Genomic DNA, 19,087 nt, shown 5'->3' on the forward strand with positions numbered 1-19,087 from the left:
AAGATGTGCAATCTGTGAAAAAATAATTAGTATTTCAAAACAAGTTGAAAATATGAGAAATATGAGAAGTAATAATTTGTGTAATCAACTTTGTATCTTGCACATATGTTTCTTTTTCATATGAACTTCTTGATTATAAATGACATCGGTATCACTTTGCATGTGACCCTAGCATATGACCTAAATTATAGAGATTTTATATAACGATGAGATAGAAGTGTAATATATTAATAGCATATAATACAGAGAAAACAATTTTATGTGTGTGTTTTTATATATGAGCAAATAAAATTCGAAACTTTAATCATACGTTAAACGAACAAGCGGAAGAAATAGTGAATTTTGTTAAATATGATTTGATAAACAGTGTTACAACAACATGATAGAGATCACGAACAAAAATAAGGAAAAAGAGGAGAGCGTTACTATATAATATCCTATATTTAACTATTAATGTGTGTGAACGCTGTTATAATATCCAGATAATAAATATATAAGCGTCATGTACGATAATATACGAATTATACAGATTAATAACGAGCACCTAATCAAAAACTGAAACCGTCAACGAAATCGGAGAAACTGTGTGCATTTTACACACACACATATACACACATGACGTTCATCACTAGCTTAATATCTTTGCTACAAGGCTGACCTTTAAACCATGTCTCGATAAGAAACCGCATCGTTTTAGTCAGAGCTTTCTGAAGTCATCTGGTCGTTATTGATTGTAACGAAAATACATTCTCATTTTTCCCTTTCCTGTAATTTTTTTCCTCAGTTGCAAAAAAATATATCCAAAAATGTGTTCCGTTGAAGATACGAGGAAAGAAAAACCGTGAAAACAAAACTCATAGTCTAACATTGAATTGGAAATTGAAAAGAAATAACTTTTTTTTCGACATTCTAACCGAGATAGAAGAAGATGGAAGAATGTCAGTAATTTTATTAAAGTATAATATCATGGGGTTATAAATAGATAACCCAAAATAAATATACTCGTGTTACTTTGACAATATTAAAAGCTTCTAATTTTGAATTAATTTTAATTAATTTTTAATTTTTAACGGAGCATTTAAAAAAATTTATAAATAATCCCAATTTTTACAAATTTTTGCTTTGAAATAAGTTTAAAAATTTTTAAAAATATGCAAATAATACATATCATCGTATGTGACTCGACTAATCTGGACGCATTAAACAGGTGAGCGATAATGATGTGTCGATCGGTATGCATATGTGTATATTTTTTTGTACACATATTAATTAGATTATATAAATTAGAGCCGGCGCAAGTGGTCTTATTTTATTACTACCAAGTGGATATATATAACAAGGTGCGGAAATATAAAAAGAAAATTTCATGATTTAAATCTCCACAATAAATCAAAATATATTAAGCAAAATCCATTTATGCGTAAAAAAAGAGTAAAAGAAATCGAGAAAGGAAATGATTTTGATTTTTATATGAAGAATAAAACATTAAAAATAAATTTTGTCTATAAAGTGTTTGACGAATAAAATGTAAGAAAGCGATAGCGATCCTTATCGAATCAGAGTGTCATTTATAAGTAAATACAAAATTGAGATCGATTAATTTAATTACGACGTTATTTAACACGGAAGATTAAACAATCTGCCTATATATCAAGATCGAAGAATGATAGATAATAATCTGAATCTTATTTTTCTAATAAAACTTTTCGAATATATTTAACGACTAGATATTTGGACCATCAAATCCTAGAAACATATTACAAAAAACCACATACCTATCTACGATCGTAATTCCAAACATTGTTTAAATGCACGAATCCAAAATAATTTCTGCCACTGTGAGTGTCGACTCTCTGCTACAAAAATTTGATTTCTTTCTTCTTAATCCCAATTTCTTCGCTTCGTATTTAATTTGCGAAAACAAGTCGGAAAATTTTGTCACAATCGTGTTCGCTTCATGGACGGAACGCAGCAGCGATGCAATATGCCCATTCGTATTTTATACTATCGCAAAGATTACTGACTCCGGTTATAAGACGACGATCGAGTGTCCCGATCGGACGATCGTCGCGCCACCTAAGGGCAATATAACGCGAACGTCTATCATCGATGTAGAAATTCACAAACTGTGCAACAAATATGTTTCTTTTGCGTCATAGTTGCCAATGTGTATTACGTAAATCAAGAGTTAGACCGCAAGCTGTAAAATGTCACTGCGCGGTGAACACTTAATTGTTATCAATATCGACAAAGATGACATGAACTAGTATTAGCATAAAATTCCATGCGAAATTTCTTAACTAATAGTGCACTTCGAATTAATTAGGATCTCTATATTAAAATAAAATTAATGTACGTTGCAAGGGGTAACATATTAATGTCAAAAAAATATCCGTTTTACAAATCGAAAACGAAAAGGATTAGAAATGTTTGTCAAATGTGATGAAATCAGCTTAGTAATTCCTGCACATAACTTTAAACTCCTGACAATAATTCCTGCACATAACTTTAAAAGGATACATTGTAACATCTCTTGTACTCCAAGAGTCGATAATTCTCCGTAAGACGAATAGCACTCTACGAAATCCTTCCGCAAATCGTGGAAGTAATTGTAATGCTCCGGTAGCTCGATATCTTTATTGCAGGCTTCCGGATGTAGACACTGTCTCATCGGCGCTTGACCATCTACGATGAATCGCGGCTTAGCACCGAACGTGACACCAGACATAGAGTTCCACCAGACTTCGAACTTGAAAGAAAAATGATATTGCGCAATACTATTAGATTGTTGCAAATGAAATGGCCATTTTTGAATTTAAACTTAAATTTAAATTAGGCAAACTTAATATGTAATTAATCACGAAATAGAGTCTCCATTCACTTCAACATATTTCTCTCAACAATAATATCTAAGCGCATCTTTCTGAAAGAAATCGGAGAACGAGAGACAATAAATTTATCGGATGCAGTTTTTATAGATTTTTTCTCGAAATACTTTTCCAGTCAAAAAAACTATCCAGATGTTTGAAGAAATGATAGTCTGTTGGCAAAGATCGAAAGAAATGGGGGAGAACTTTATTTTACTTTTATTAACACGCACTTTAATTTTATTAATTTTTTGACGGTCTGTTATGATGGCGCATGATGCAATTAATACACCGTGTTTATTAATCAATATGCTAGAATTAATAGCTTCATCTTTTTTTAAAGCAGTAACCATAGACTTTATAAATATGGACTGGCAATTGCCTATAGTTTCTGTAAGCAGCAGCGTCCGGAAGAGGTTAGACAGAGAAACATATACTACTCTCTCTTTTGCACTAATGGTATTTCCGGACACTCGTAGAGAGAGATAGTTCTTTCTCTCCAAGTGTCCGGAAATACCATTGGTGCAAAAGAGAAGTAGTATGTTTCTCTCTCTAACCCCCTCCGGACAAGGTCTGTTTTATGTATTGCCAGTCCATATCTATATCTAACCCTAACCTAATCTAAACCTAACGTAATTTAACTTAATTTAATCTAACCTAATTTAATTTAACCTAATCTAATCCTAATCTCTTTTTGAAAATAAAAAATGTACAATATCCCTTGTGTATCACCACACTAGATCGAAACTTTTCAAATTAAGCTTAGTGGTTCGATCACTCACAATACCTTCGCCGAAAGCAGTATTTATGTTTTACGTTGCTTCGACCATACTATAACCGAGCTTGAATTCGTACAAGTAAATTATACAAATTTTTTTATGTTTTATGTTAAATAGAAAATGAGTTTCAACCACTTATATATATACCGTACGAAATAAACTACAAAGGCGGGAAGTTTGAATTATGGAAAACGGTCATTTTATTTGCAATAATCTAATATATATGTTTGTTATTTTATCATTAGGTATTATATTAATTCTCTAACTATTATCAATATTGTGTAAAAAACAGTAATTGTCAGTATTATTGCCGTGACAAACGTAAAAAAAAAGTAACGTTTATTATATGTTACAATTTAAGAATGTATGAGACATATAAATATTTAAAAAAGTGCAAAAAGTGCAAAAATTTAATAAATTATTAATGTTTCTTCTAAATATCTGTCCAAAACTTAAATACAATTTTCATTCTTGGTTTCTTATTTAATTTTTATGTTTACATTGGTTCTTATATAAAAATAAAAAAATTGGATATTACAAAAGTTATTAACAAATATAATGCAGAAAAAATATTAAAAGACGGCTCAAGTTTCTTACATATATTAATAAAATTCTCTTTTTCAATTGTACATTATATGTCTACATTATATGTCTCATATATATTTAAAGATATTAAGTGTCTTTTAAAGTGTTATTTCAAAAATCTTTCACGATTTTCCATATCAATTTTTAACTCTTTTTCATATAATTATAATAACAATTATGTTAAAAAATCAAATGAGAAAGTCTTCTACGCTCGTGTAATGTTCAAAACGAATTCATATATTTAAGAGGCCAACTTTTCGAGCCATTATTAGGGTGTTATATTAAACTCAAGTTTATTCAATATATTATACAAAACATTATAAAATATAAATGGAAAGTATAAACGTTTCAACTGCACGCAGTCTTCTTCAGTATTATAAAAATTCTTACAAACAACTTAATCCTAAACATTGGCAGTAATGAAATTACTATGAAACGAGCAATTTGGTGAAGATTTATGCGTATTATAGTGTGTCATATTCGAATTGTCGAACGTGTATTCGTTGTGATATGATCAATCTTAGAGATGATAAATGAATCCCGTAAAATTTCATCGTTGATATGCGAGAAATTGTTACTAGTAGAAAGCACTGTGAGTGATGAATAAAGATTAATTAAAATGTCAAATGTTATAAAAATTCAATACGGAATTGGCACGCTTACTTACGTATTGCTCTTCTTGACATATCCTTAGACAGACCGATATGGTAAGACCGTTCATTTCCAACTGTAATTTAGTCTCAATTTGTGTATGTTTTTATGTGTTCGGTTAAGTATGCCTGAAATAATATTTGACCTATTTGTCTGTATATTTATTTTATGTTTGCTAATTTTTCTCAAATATCATAATACGAATCATTTAGTAACTCAGTATCTTTATTTAAGTTTAACCCGTTTGTTTGTTCCTTAATGTGCAACATATCAGAAATGAGTCTTTTATGATAATTACTTTCGCTGTCTAAAATCTTCACGTTGTCCCAGTCGAAAGTATGGTGTTCATTGATTATGTGTTCAGAAATTACCGTATGTTTATTCGAATCTAATCTAATATTGTATCTGTGTTCTTTCATTCTAGTCTGTAATTGTCTCTTCGTTTGACCTACGTAGGATGCATTACAATCATTGCAATTGATCTTATACACAACATTTGAGATAAATGGGTGTTTATTTTTATCTTTATGTGTCTTAATGATTTTATCAAGTTTATTGAAACATCTATATCCTATTATGAAGTCCGAGTTTTTAAACGAAGAGACAACCATTTCCGAGATCTTATTAATGTAAGGTATAACAAATAATTTTTTTGTTATTGATTCCTTGTCTGTCTCTTCTATTTTTATTGAGTTGATTTGTTTGTTTATAATGCTTTTTTTGGAAATGAGATGTCCTACCCGGTGATTAATTCTATTAAAAATGAGGTTAACATCTCATTTCCAAAAAAAGCATTATAAACAAACAAATCAACTCAATAAAAATAGAAGAGACAGACAAGGAATCAGTAACAAAAAAATTATTTGTTATACCTTACATTAATAAGATCTCGAAAATGATTGTCTCTTCGTTTAAAAACTCGGACTTCATAATAGGATATAGATGTTTCAATAAACTTGATAAAATCATTAAGACACATAAAGATAAAAATGAACACCCATTTATCTCAAATGTTGTGTATAAGATCAATTGCAATGATTGTAATGCATCCTACGTAGGTCAAACGAAGAGACAATTACAGACTAGAATGAAAGAACACAGATACAATATTAGATTAGATTCGAATAAACATACGGTAATTTCTGAACACATAATCAATGAACACCATACTTTCGACTGGGACAACGTGAAGATTTTAGACAGCGAAAGTAATTATCATAAAAGACTCATTTCTGATATGTTGCACATTAAGGAACAAACAAACGGGTTAAACTTAAATAAAGATACTGAGTTACTAAATGATTCGTATTATGATATTTGAGAAAAATTAGCAAACATAAAATAAATATACAGACAAATAGGTCAAATATTATTTCAGGCATACTTAACCGAACACATAAAAACATACACAAATTGAGACTAAATTACAGTTGGAAATGAGCGGTCTTACCATGCCGGTCTGTCTAAGGATATGTCAAGAAGAGCGATACGTAAGTAAGCGTGCCAATTCCGTATTGAATTTTTATAACATTTGACATTTTAATTAATCTTTATTCATCACTCACAGTGCTTTCTACTAGTAACAATTTCTCGCATATCAACGATGAAATTTTACGGGATTCATTTATCACCTCTAAGATTGATCATATCACAACGAATACACGTTCGACAATTCGAATATGACACACTATAATATGCATAAATCTTCACCAAATTGCTCGTTTCATAGTAATTTCATTACTGCCAATGTTTAGGATTAAGTTGTTTGTAAGAATTTTTATAATACTAAAGAAGACTGCGTGCAGTTGAAACGTTTATACTTTCCATTTATATTTTATTATGTTTTGTATAATATATTGAATAAACTTGAGTTTAATATAACACCCTAATAATGGTTCGAAAAGTTGGCCTCTTAAATATATGAATTCGTTTTGAACAATTATGTTAATAATATTTTATCGTTTGTATCACAAAAGCGAATGTTTTTCTTTATAAAAACTTGCTTATTTTTTAAAAATAAAGACTCGTAAAAATAAAATTTAAATCTTCCTTTCTCTCAATAAATAAATAAATAAATAAATAATAATAAATAATGAATAATAAATAATAAATAATAAATAATAAATAATAAATAAAAAATAATAAATTATAAATCATGAATAATAAATAATAAATAATAAATAAAAATCCTTTATTAACTTTCTTTTAATAAATTTATAAACAAATAAATTTTTCTTAATCATAATAAAATCCTTAATAAATATCTCAAATCCAAAATATTTACTTGTTAATGTGTCGATGTAACAAGTACCTTTTCAATAGCTTGCTGTAGAGATATTCCGTATTCTCGAAGATTTCGTTCAGTCAAGGTTGGAGCATGTGCCAGCGCTGCCTCGCCAATAATACCGCTACTTCCGGCAATTGCCGGGTTGTCACTACCGGTTCCAGAAGTACATCTTTCCTCCATTATCATCGGTCGTACGATATACTGCTGCCTACCTAGTACCTACAAAAACAAGTCCACCGTGAGAGGAGATGCCGAGCAAAAACTTGGCGAGCTGTTGCTATGCGGCGTGAGAGACGTGTCAATTATTTTTCTTATACACAGAATGCTGTAACTTAATTTTATATCTGATATCAGTCGAAAAGTTATGTGAATAAAGTAGTGCGAGTACTTTTATTTATTAAAATAAATTATAAAATATAAAATATTTCAATGAGTTTGTTTGCGTTTGAAACTCTTTGCTTTTAAAAATAAAAATATACATAACAATATGAACGAAAAAATATATATTGTACATTAATGTATTTCGCTCTTAGGAAACAAGTACTAAATGTATTATAAAAGAATATATAAATGATATACAGAAATTATATTATAGAGTGTTTTTTTTATTATTACGAAACACATTAATATATATACAATTACTATCATAATACGATTATTTTCATTTGCCCTGATATTTATGAAATTTGTAAAAAAAGTGGAAATTTATTTTGCAAATTATATGAGAGGTTTTTCGTTTGAAACTTTGATTGTATTAATAGATGCTCTTGATTACACCTTTTGCTAAGTATTTGCTTCATGCATGATTTTATATAAATAAAAATGTTTGTCTTATAAAGAAATGTATAAATATATACATATATACAGGGTGTCCCAGACCACCCGTACACCCCTTTTAAAATGAAAATAAATGGCTTTTATCAAAAATCGCGAACATTTTTTAAGTAAATCGGGTATGCTCTATCGAATGGTGATATTTTCAACTTTTGATTCCGACCGGAAATACGCCATCCGACCGGAAGTTGAATTTTTTGAGGGGAACATGGTACTTTTTATTACAGATTCGAATTGTACGTGAAAAAATAAGAAACTTTTGTATCAAACGTTTTTTCTGAAAGTGCCTCTGTCAACCTTAAAATTGACCTTGAAAGTAACTGTGATGAAAGGTAGTAACAATAAAGGTAGTAACTGATGAAAGGTAGATAACAATTTTAAGGTTTTTAAGGTAGGTAACAATTTTAAGAAATTTATTACACCTCGTAGAGTTCGTCAAACTATGCAATTTTTTTGGAAAAAAAACATGTCCTTACTTTTAAAGTGATGGAGGGAGGGGGAGAAGATAAAATAAAAATCGAACAAAAGTTCCTTAAAGTAGAGACTTTACCCTATAAAACAAAAAAAAATTTTTGAAATACGACAATTTTTCGTGGAGATGTGCTTATTTGAATTTATGCAAAATTTTGATATTAATTAAGTTGCGATAACTTTTTTGACCAGTGTATATATATATATATATATATATTCATTATTTTCTATTAAAAATATGTATTATTTATTTATAGTATATTCCTCTCTATCTTTTTAATATATTTATTATTACATATTAAAGATACTGTGGATAAATATAATTTTTTTAATTGAAATGTAGGATCAGACAGTCAGAGAAAGACGATGATATGATGAAGTAACAAACCTTGAACTTTGAATTTAAATGACTTGAATTTGAATGCATCTTCCGTGCATTGATAATAATTTCGATAATAATCACGATTAATGTCTAAACGCGCCTGTGCAATGAGACCAGTACATTTCTATCAGCTGTAGCGATTGCATATTAAGAGGGGCAATTAAAAATACATCGGTATACGTATATGTACTCGCACTTGATAATTTAGACTAATTATTTTCAACGAACGATTATAGGACCGATTATATGACCGGTTCATTTCAGTAATCTAAAATCACAATTTTTTTGGCAAAAATTTATTTTCTGAATTTTATTTTAGATAAATATATAAATACCATTCTGTGATATGCTCTATTATATCTAATGATTATAAAATGTTATCATTTATTATTCTTTCTTATCATTTATCGGTAAATATAATCGCTCACAAAATATTGCATACTCAAGGTTAACATTGTCATACTGCATTATATCAATTATTTGTATAATTTTAAATAATAATTACATAAATTGTAGCGTTATGGAGAACATGTCTGGTAAATATTTTTATATTTTGCTATATTTTTTATATCTAACATAGAGATAATAAGTTTAAGATCGAAGAATATATACAAAAAAGTCCAGAGGGGGTTATTTCAAAGTCAATACTTAATTTTTTTTTAAAATGAAACCATTATAATTTTTTTTATTTGATATAAAAAGTTATAAGTGTAAGATGGCTAAAAAGTGAATAGCTTACAAGATATTTTTTCATATTTAATGCGACATAATTTTACATAAAGTATAAAATCTCGTTAAATATTCATTTTTCGATAATTTTACCTCAATACTTTTATGCATAAAATAATAAGAAGATTCCATTAGTATAAAGAAAGCACATAGTTGTTTTTAAGAAAAAAATATGTAATTTGCAACTAGCAGCTACATATTCTACAGCTTACATCTATTAAATATAATTGAAGTTGACCTTGAAATAACCCTCTGGATTTCGATCCAAAGTCAAATAAAAAGATCGCCATCAGATGACCCCCTCATATCAAATAACATTTACTTGAAACATTTTTTAAGATAACGAAAAATCTCTGATATATTTATGTGGATCTTTTAAAATATAGGACACCTTGCATACAATATAATAATTATATACATATATGTACGAGTATATATGTATATATATATGTATACATATATATATATATATATATATATATATATACACTAAAATACGTGAGATAATGGCGTCAGAAATAGCGATATTTATGAAAATACAAAGTATAAGTAAATTTTATAAAAACAATGTATTTGTGCTATATAAAGATATATAATATATATATATATAATATATAAATTGAGAATTAAATAGGCTATAGGAGCCGTACACGGATTTCGGTGCGTTGATTCCAACGAAATTTTATTTTTCGTTGGAATTAAATACTTGTACACGGGGCACAAATTTTTGCTTGGTACGTTGCCAAGACTTTTTTCGGACTAATCTCGACTCGAGATTTTTAATTCCGATTATCCCCTCTGACTCCCCTAAAGAAATATAGGCGAGAAAAATATTGGTCCGAAAGTCGCTGAATCGGGAATCGAACTCGAGTCTTTCGCTTGCCGGGCGACTGCTCTTACCTCTAAGCTATTCAGACCCTTCGAAACAATACTTTTCTCCTTCGCTTTTGTATAACTATTTGTAAACGCCTTTTTCAGCCGGCGTAAATTAAACATTAAGAATTTACAAAAAGTTTAATTCTCAATTTATATTTAATATAGAGGAGCCTTTAAATTCTTAATGTATATACTATATATATATATATATATATATATATATATGGATATAAAGTTCCGAATACCGACTACCTCCGATTTCGATAAAATTTGTGAAAAGCTTTCTTTTAGCTTAAAATAGATGCCTGTAAAGGGAATTTTGGCGACTCCTACAAAAAAGTCATTTTAACAAAAAATATAATCTAACCCAAACCCATGTCCCAGGGATGAATAAGAACTTTGCTTCATCTTGCAAAGTACACGCGTGAACAAATATAGACATCGTTTCGCGCTGAAAGCAAAGGGCGATGGGGATGGACCTCGCTTTGCGTGAAAAGTTGCAAACCTATGTCGAATTTCGCAAATATAGACCTCATTTCGGGCTGAAAGCAGGGGATGATGAGGGTGGACCTTGTTTTGCTTGGGAAGTTGCAAACCCATGTGGAACCTCGCTTCGCATGGAAAAGTGTATGCGTGGACACAGTGGGTTCCGCCTTCCTGCGGGGGGCTCCACTACCAAAAAACTAGACACATAGGTTTGGGTTGAACCTCGCTTCGCGTGGAAAGATGATTTAATTGTTAATAACAATTTAATAAACCACAAACAAAACTTAAAACCTTTCGGAGGATATTCAGAACAGTAACCTTAACATATTTTCTCAAGGTCAAGACAATCTCTCTCTCTCCTATTTACCTTATTATATTTTTTACTATTTTTTGTTAAAAAATGACTTTTTTGTAGGAGTCGCCAAAATTCCCTTTACAGGCATCCATTTTAAGCTAAAAGGAAGCTTTTCACAAAATATTATCCAAATCGGAGGTAGTCGGTTTTTGGAACTACATCTATATATGTATATATATATGTATATATATATAAAGATACATAAAATATATATATGTATACATATATGGGTCGTTCTACAAAAATAGGAATTATTTGATATTATTTTTGTCCACATCCCTTTTAATATATTTTAATGGATTATAATAGAGCTTATGACGTGAAATAAGATGTATTATTATAGTTATAAAAGCAGCCAGTCACTAAAATATGTATTTATGATTTTATGAGCATTTTTCCAAAACATATAGTCAGAGGACTGGGAAGATTTCCAAGGAACTAACAATAAGATTTAAATAAAAGAATTAACGAATAAGTATTAAAAACTTTATATTTAAACTAAAAACTATCTTATTTGCAAAAAAAAATCTACAGTTTCAATCACAAAATTTCTTTCATAAGAGAATATTGAATAACTATATAAGTAAAATAATAAGATAATTGCCAATAACTATCAAGAAACAATGCAAAACGCTCTTTAAATACAAAGATACATTCGTTTAAATATACATTTATCAATCCCCCGGTTAGTGCTTAGTCTCTTGTCATATTGTTTTCCAGGGAGCTGTGAGAATAGGGGACTGAAAACTATAAGGGATTGAAAATCAGGGGACTGAGAATTTTGAGATTTATAAATGAAAAATATCTCGTTTAAATTATATAAAGGTTTAAATAGTTGAAGAAAACTTAAAAGTTAAACTTATGCATAATTTACATTAAATAAAAGTTAATAAAAACAATAAACTTTTAACATAACACTTACCAGGGAACTGAGAAGTTGACTGACCTAACACGTATTCATCATAACAGATCACGCGAAATAAAACGAATAAAAATAAAAATGAATAAAAATGACTGACGTACGCTAATTTTACTTCAAATTGATTCATTCGGTACAAGTAGAGACCCTCTAATAAGAGTCTGGCCACGACTGGGATTTACGTATCAAATCCGCCATTTATGCATAAAATCACACGAGAGAGAAAGCAATATAAGCTTACTGTCTCACTCGATTAACGCATGCGCACAATTCGTTGTCTTTTCAGCGAAGTCATTTCAGCGAAATAGATTTAGTAGAGTTGTTGCAAATGGCTGAGCTGAGCATGCAATCATAAAATAATAATAAAATACAATTAAACATTAATTAACACTAAAAAAAGGCTTTGATGATTTTCGCGATCCCAAAACCAGCTGTGTTGAGTAGACGAAAACACACGAATGTCCTCCGAAAGTTGCCGAAGAATGCATAAATGGCGGACCAATCACAAAGCGGGACCGAATGACCAGATTCTTATTAGAGGGTCTCTAGGTACAAGTAGCTATTTCACTGAGACCGTATATGACTTTACTATGCAAATAATTTTAATGTGAAGAGACAGAGAATTAAAACTTGGAACAAAGTTTAATAATATTTATTTTAAAAAATTTAATAAAATAAACAATAATGTTGTTAATAACAATGACTAATATAAATCAGTTATAACACAAAAAATTTTATATAATTCTAAAATTATTTTGTGACGGTGTGTTGTAATCTGAATTCTGGATTTGAGACACGCCAGGGAACTGAGAATTTCTTATTTATAAGATATATTATAAACTTATTTATTCCTTAATTACGACCAAACTGGCTATAATGTTTCATTGACAAATGCACTACGTTTCGACCATCGGTTTTGATCCTTTTCAAGTGCGCTATATAATATATAAATTTGGATTATAGTCTAGTTACATATGTTAATTTAACAATGATAATTTGTTCTGTTACCTTATAATACATTGTGAGTTGTTTGATGTGATGACTTTGGAAAGCGACTGCTCTCGTCTGTCAAGTCTAGCGGTTATGAGAAAGTGTAAATGTTGATCTATTATGTAGATTTTATTATTTTGTCATAGATAGGATTTAGGTTTTCGGTATCCTTGTGTAGGTTAATTGTGTTGTCATATTTTTTTTATATAAAACATCTCAGCTATTTCCCTTTTTCTCGTGTGTGTCTCGCGATGTAAAATAACCGGATTCGACCACTGAAAGTCGTGGTCAAATTTTAATCTATGTTTGCTAACCACGTTTTGGTTACTTTCATGCAATTTTATGTCTTTGCAGTGTTCTCCAATGCGTGTCTTTAAATGACGTTTGGTTTGGCCGATGTAAGAGGCCTCACAATCTGCGCAATCAATCTTATATACTACATTCTTTTTTTGTTCATTATGTACGTTGTCTTTTCCCGATTTGATTAAAAAATCCAACTTTTTTGGAATCGTGTATACAACTTTTAGACCACACTTGTTCATGGCTCGCTCAATATCTTCGCTTAAGTGTTTGATATACGGTAAAGTAATGCACGATTTAAGATCGAAGTTCGATTTTTCATTCTGTTTTATGTGTTGGGTATCTTCCTGACAATTTAGTAATTTGATTCTTCTGTTAATATATCTATCGATAAATTGTGTAGGGTAACAATTATTTATCAAGATATTTTTCACAATATTAATGTTATCACCATGAAACCGTTTGTCAGCTAAGAGAATGGCGTGATCGACTAGACCCGTAATGGTATTGATTTTGTATTTTAGTGGGTGATTAGAAAAAAAGTTTAGGAAACGGCCAGAGAACGTAAGTTTACGGTACCAATTTGTCAAGAGCAATCCATCACATCTGACTACAGTAGTGTCTAAAAAATTTATCGAGCGCTTATTTTCTAGTTCATGTGTAAATTTTAATCTATTATGATAGTTATTGAAAGTCGCGAGTATGTTTTCAACTTTATTTTTCGGTACGATAGCGATTATGTCGTCAACATATCGATAGTAAAGGGAAACCTTAAAATCCAACATATTTAAGCAATAGGATTCTAAATCGTCTAGTACCATGTCGGCCAAAATCGGTGAGAGTGGAGATCCCATGGAGCTACCGAATACTTGTTCGTAATATATGTTGAATTTGAAACTAGTCGATTCTAAGATTATTTTGATATATTATAAAAATAAATATGTTACTTTGCCTCTTTTTTATTATTTGTCTATATATACTCAGTTATCTTACTTTGTATGGGGAAAAAAATCCAATTTAATGTTAATTAAAGTATAAAAAAGTTAGAGCCGCAAAAATTCCTATTTTTGTAGAATCATCCATATAAATATATATATACATATACATATTGCACAAATACACTTTTTATAAGAATTACTGACACTTTGTATTTTCACAAATATCGCTATTTCTGACGCCGTTTCCTCACTAACAATAAGTACTTTTAGTCTCTATGATACATTTTCGCATTCTCTCTCACGACTGCTTCGACAAGACTGACTCTCGCAAGTGGTTAGGCTAATACTAGAACCTTCAAACTTTTTTCCTCTCTCGGTCCGGACTCCCCCCTTTTGCATTCAAAAAGGGCACGAGTTTTAAAAACGTGCAGGTACTTTTAGACCCTGGTCAGATTCTTCAGGGTTAATAATGTATAATTTTTCATGCTTAAAGTGTGAATAATAAAGTAAAAAATATATATAGATCTCTTATAAAAATAAATATTTTTATATTTGTTCAAATTGTTTTTTTTAAATATTGTGTACAAGAGCTTTCATTAAAAAGATTGTAGATAATTATAATTAGTCCTTTTTTAGTTTCTTTGAGTTTTAAAAATTATATTTATTAGAGATTCAGGATTTTGGTCAACAGATTGGATTTTAAGATCACTATGTGCGGCTGTGAAATTAAGATGTATGTATACAGTCAGAAATATCTTAACACAAATTTGCATATGTATCGAGATATATTCGATGTACGTGTTTATTTCTAATGTAAGTATTCATACATCATAACTGTTGGTTATTCAAAAAATATATAATAAAATAATAACTTTTTTAATAATATTTTAAATAAACTTTTTATTCTCCTTTAAAACAGTGTTATTGTTTCTCAAATAATCTACAATCATAATGCACGAGTAGTTAGAGACGAAGCAGGCGTGTTTAAATATATGTTCCGATAAGCACGCAAATTCAGTTATGTTAAATTGTGTTAAATTAAATTGCGTGAGCAATTGTGTTAAGCTATAAATCCCTATATATGTATATATACATACCTCACAAATAAAAAACAAAATAATAAAGAATCATAAATTTCTGTATAAATTATTCAAACTTCCTTTTTTTTCAACTATTGACTATTAGAGAAAAAAGAAGATTACAAAAAGAAGAATTACAAAACTAAATATTATAATTAAATTATTAAAATAATTACTATTACGTATTAATCATTATTGTTATTAAATGTATACAATAACGATAATAATAAGTCTGATGTCTTAACGGTTACTAATTAACAATAATATTAATATACAATAAGAATTACTATTAAGGCTCTTCCGTAATAAATACAAATATAAGTGATAGGGCCTTAAGAGCCGAACGCGGATGTTGATGCGTATTCCAACGAAAATTTAATTTTTTCGCTGGAATTAAATTAATTGTGCATAGGGCACGAATTTTACTGCTTGGTATACTGCCAAGTCTTGTATGGAATAATCTCATACTTGAGATTTTTTATTCTATACATCCCCTCTAACCCCCCTAAACTCCCCTAAAGAATTAAATGCGAGAGAAAAATATAGATCCGAAAGTCGCTGAATCGGGAATCGAACCCGAGACCTTTCGCTTGCCGGGCGACTGCTCTTCCATCTGAGCTATTCAGATCCTTTCGATTCTATATTTTTCTCTGCTTTTTTAAATAAATACTTTAACTAACGCCTTTTCGGCCGGCGTAAATAAACAATAAGAATTACTATTAAGGCTCTTCCGTAATAAATACAAATATAAGTGATAGGGCCTTAAGAGCCGAACGCGGATGTTGATGCGTATTCCAACGAAAATTTAATTTTTTCGCTGGAATTAAATTAATTGTGCATAGGGCACGAATTTTACTGCTTGGTATACTGCCAAGTCTTGTATGGAATAATCTCATACTTGAGATTTTTTATTCTATACATCCCCTCTAACCCCCCTAAACTCCCCTAAAGAATTAAATGCGAGAGAAAAATATAGATCCGAAAGTCGCTGAATCGGGAATCGATATTAATATATATTACTAATACTAATATTTTAATATTAGTAATATTAGTACTAATAACTAATACTAATATTAATAATAATAATAATAATAATAATATCTCAAAATCTGTAATTCTAAACGTGAATATTACTTTTTTAATTACTCAATAAACATTAAAATTTTTGTTAAACTTTCGAGACGCACATGCGTTTAAAATATATATTTTTAAATTTATATTTATATTTATATATTTAAATTATATTTTATATCTATTAAATTTATATTGGAATTTATATTTATATATTTTACTTTTTATTTTTTTTTATTTTGATCCTACATATATTATCATATAAATCATCTTATATATTATTTATATATTGTCTTATATGCAGGGTGTCCCGTTTTAAATAACCCACGCAAATATCTCGAAAACTATGAAAGATACGGAAAAATGTTTCAAATAAAAGATGTTTGGTTCGAAGGGGGACATAAGATGGTGCCATTGATTTGACCTTGAATAGTCATTTGAAGGTCACGTGAAGGTCACCTTCAATTTCTGAAATGGAACCACCTATTTTCCATATTCTTGTAGCTTATCTCGAGAGCTTTCCAAAACCCTATAATTGAGTTATTTTTTATTAAGTACTTTCCGAGTTATGAGACTTGAAGTTTACAGTATTTTGATATAAAATATAAAATATCTTGTAAAACATTCACTTTTCGGTAATCTTACTGTAATATTTTTATGCACAGAATAATAAGACCAATTAATTGGTGTAAACAAAATACATAACCTTCAAATGACTATTCAAGATCAAATCAATGGCACTATCTTATATCCCCCTTCGAACCAAACAACTTTTGTTTGACACATTTTTCCGTAGGTATCTTTCATAGTTTTCGAGATATTTGCGTGGGTCATTTAAAATGGGACACCCTGTATATTATTTATTTTCTTAATAATTCTGTTGTGAAATATAACTTCAAATTCCAAATATATATACATATATTGAAATATTCTATAATAATATCCGGATATACCGAAATAATATATTAGAATGTCTGAATATTACTGCAAACTACTACAAGTGTGCTTAATACAAGTATGTTTATTATCCTGTTAAAAAAAAGTGATTAGAATGTTTTTTATATCGAGAGCTGTTTGCTCTTCACAGTTAGAAAATTTGTGTTTTTGTTATAAAAGGTCCCCGTTAAAATTTTTCTGTTAAATATTTAACATTATTCATGTATTAATTTAACGTATTGCTGTTGTGTTAATTAAACTCAAATGTTAAATTATTAAAACAACTGAAAAAAGTGTAAAAATAATACAATGTGTATCTATTTTTAATTTTACATAATAAATATGTTTCGTATTATTAGTGTCAAGATTTATCTGTTAAAAATTACAGAAAAAAGTTGATTTTATTCTATAATATAAGTAGGGATAATAAAATGTAAAATTAAAATTTTTTTGTTAATTTTTACATTAAAACTATGATCATTTTACACAAAATTTATTTCAAATTACTTGAAGTTTGCATTATTTTTGTGTTAAAATATTAACACAATGTTCGTGTCATCATTTAACATATCTGTATTATGTTAAATTAATACAAAAATTTCTGTGGATCGTTATTTAGGACATGTAATATCTGTTAAATTTAACACAAATTTTTCAACTGTGTTTATATTAACCTTTAAAAAAAACAGATTTTTTAGAAATAAATATTTAAAGGTGATATTTTTGGGCGTGATAGCATTTGTAGGCATTTTTCATATATGTTTCAACATGTACTTAAATTCATGTGTTAAGGCATTCTTGTTTCCATATACATATACACATACATAAAAGTTGATTAGTCATGCGACTATGTTCGAGATATACATAGGTTGAAGTTATATATTACATAACAATATAACTTATTCGTAATTTTTAATCATACTTTCGAGTAAAATATCTCAAAAACTAAAACCACAATAAAAAATCTAACGACATTTTCTTATATGTAAGTTCTACTACGATTAGTTCAAATAAAACTGATACAGTTTATCCCTAGATCTCTATGATATAGTTACAATATGATTTATCTTGTACTTGATTGATACCTTGATTTCGATTCTCATTCTTTAGGCTTTACTTAGGCGAATTATGCTATACAGGGTGTTGCTAAACTGCGATAAAGATTTTATTGACAAATTCTTTGTAATATTTCAAGACAAAAATTCTAATATGCAAATATCGAGGCTATATTTTTTAAATAGAAAAAGTTTAAAGATTACGAATAACAGGATTATAATTAAATAGAATAATAGAACTAGAATAATAAAAATATAAATAAATTACAATATAAATAAATTTCAAGTAAATTAACAGAATTAATAATAAAATAATATATTTTTATATTCTTTTAAATTAGTGAGATAATATATACTTAGTAATATAATATATAATTAGTAATATAATATATACATATATGTATACATAGAGTGTTCCATTTTAACTTACACAGCAAAATATCTTAGAAACTAATTGTAAGATTTACAGAAAAAAATGTTTCAAACAAAAGTTGTAG

General features: G+C 28.8%; 1 protein-coding gene across 2 annotated transcripts in view; it reads right to left on the minus strand.

The window, feature by feature from the left end:
* LOC145940699 (RNA-binding protein fusilli-like) overlaps nt 1–19,087 on the minus strand; it is a 65,904-nt gene that overhangs the window by 27,027 nt on the left and 19,790 nt on the right. For both annotated transcript variants that reach the window (XM_083046141.1, XM_083046139.1), the window contains exons 2-3: nt 7,194–7,388; nt 2,521–2,749 (exon numbers count right to left, since the gene is read on the minus strand). In XM_083046141.1, the coding sequence (XP_082902267.1) occupies nt 2,521–2,749; nt 7,194–7,388 (424 nt within the window). The remainder of the gene's footprint in view (nt 1–2,520; nt 2,750–7,193; nt 7,389–19,087) is intronic.

Source organism: Prenolepis imparis, unplaced genomic scaffold, assembly GCF_030444845.1.
Source record: "Prenolepis imparis isolate NDT839.2.m4 unplaced genomic scaffold, iyPreImpa1.0 SCAF_9, whole genome shotgun sequence".
Taxonomy (NCBI): Eukaryota; Metazoa; Arthropoda; class Insecta; order Hymenoptera; family Formicidae; genus Prenolepis; species Prenolepis imparis.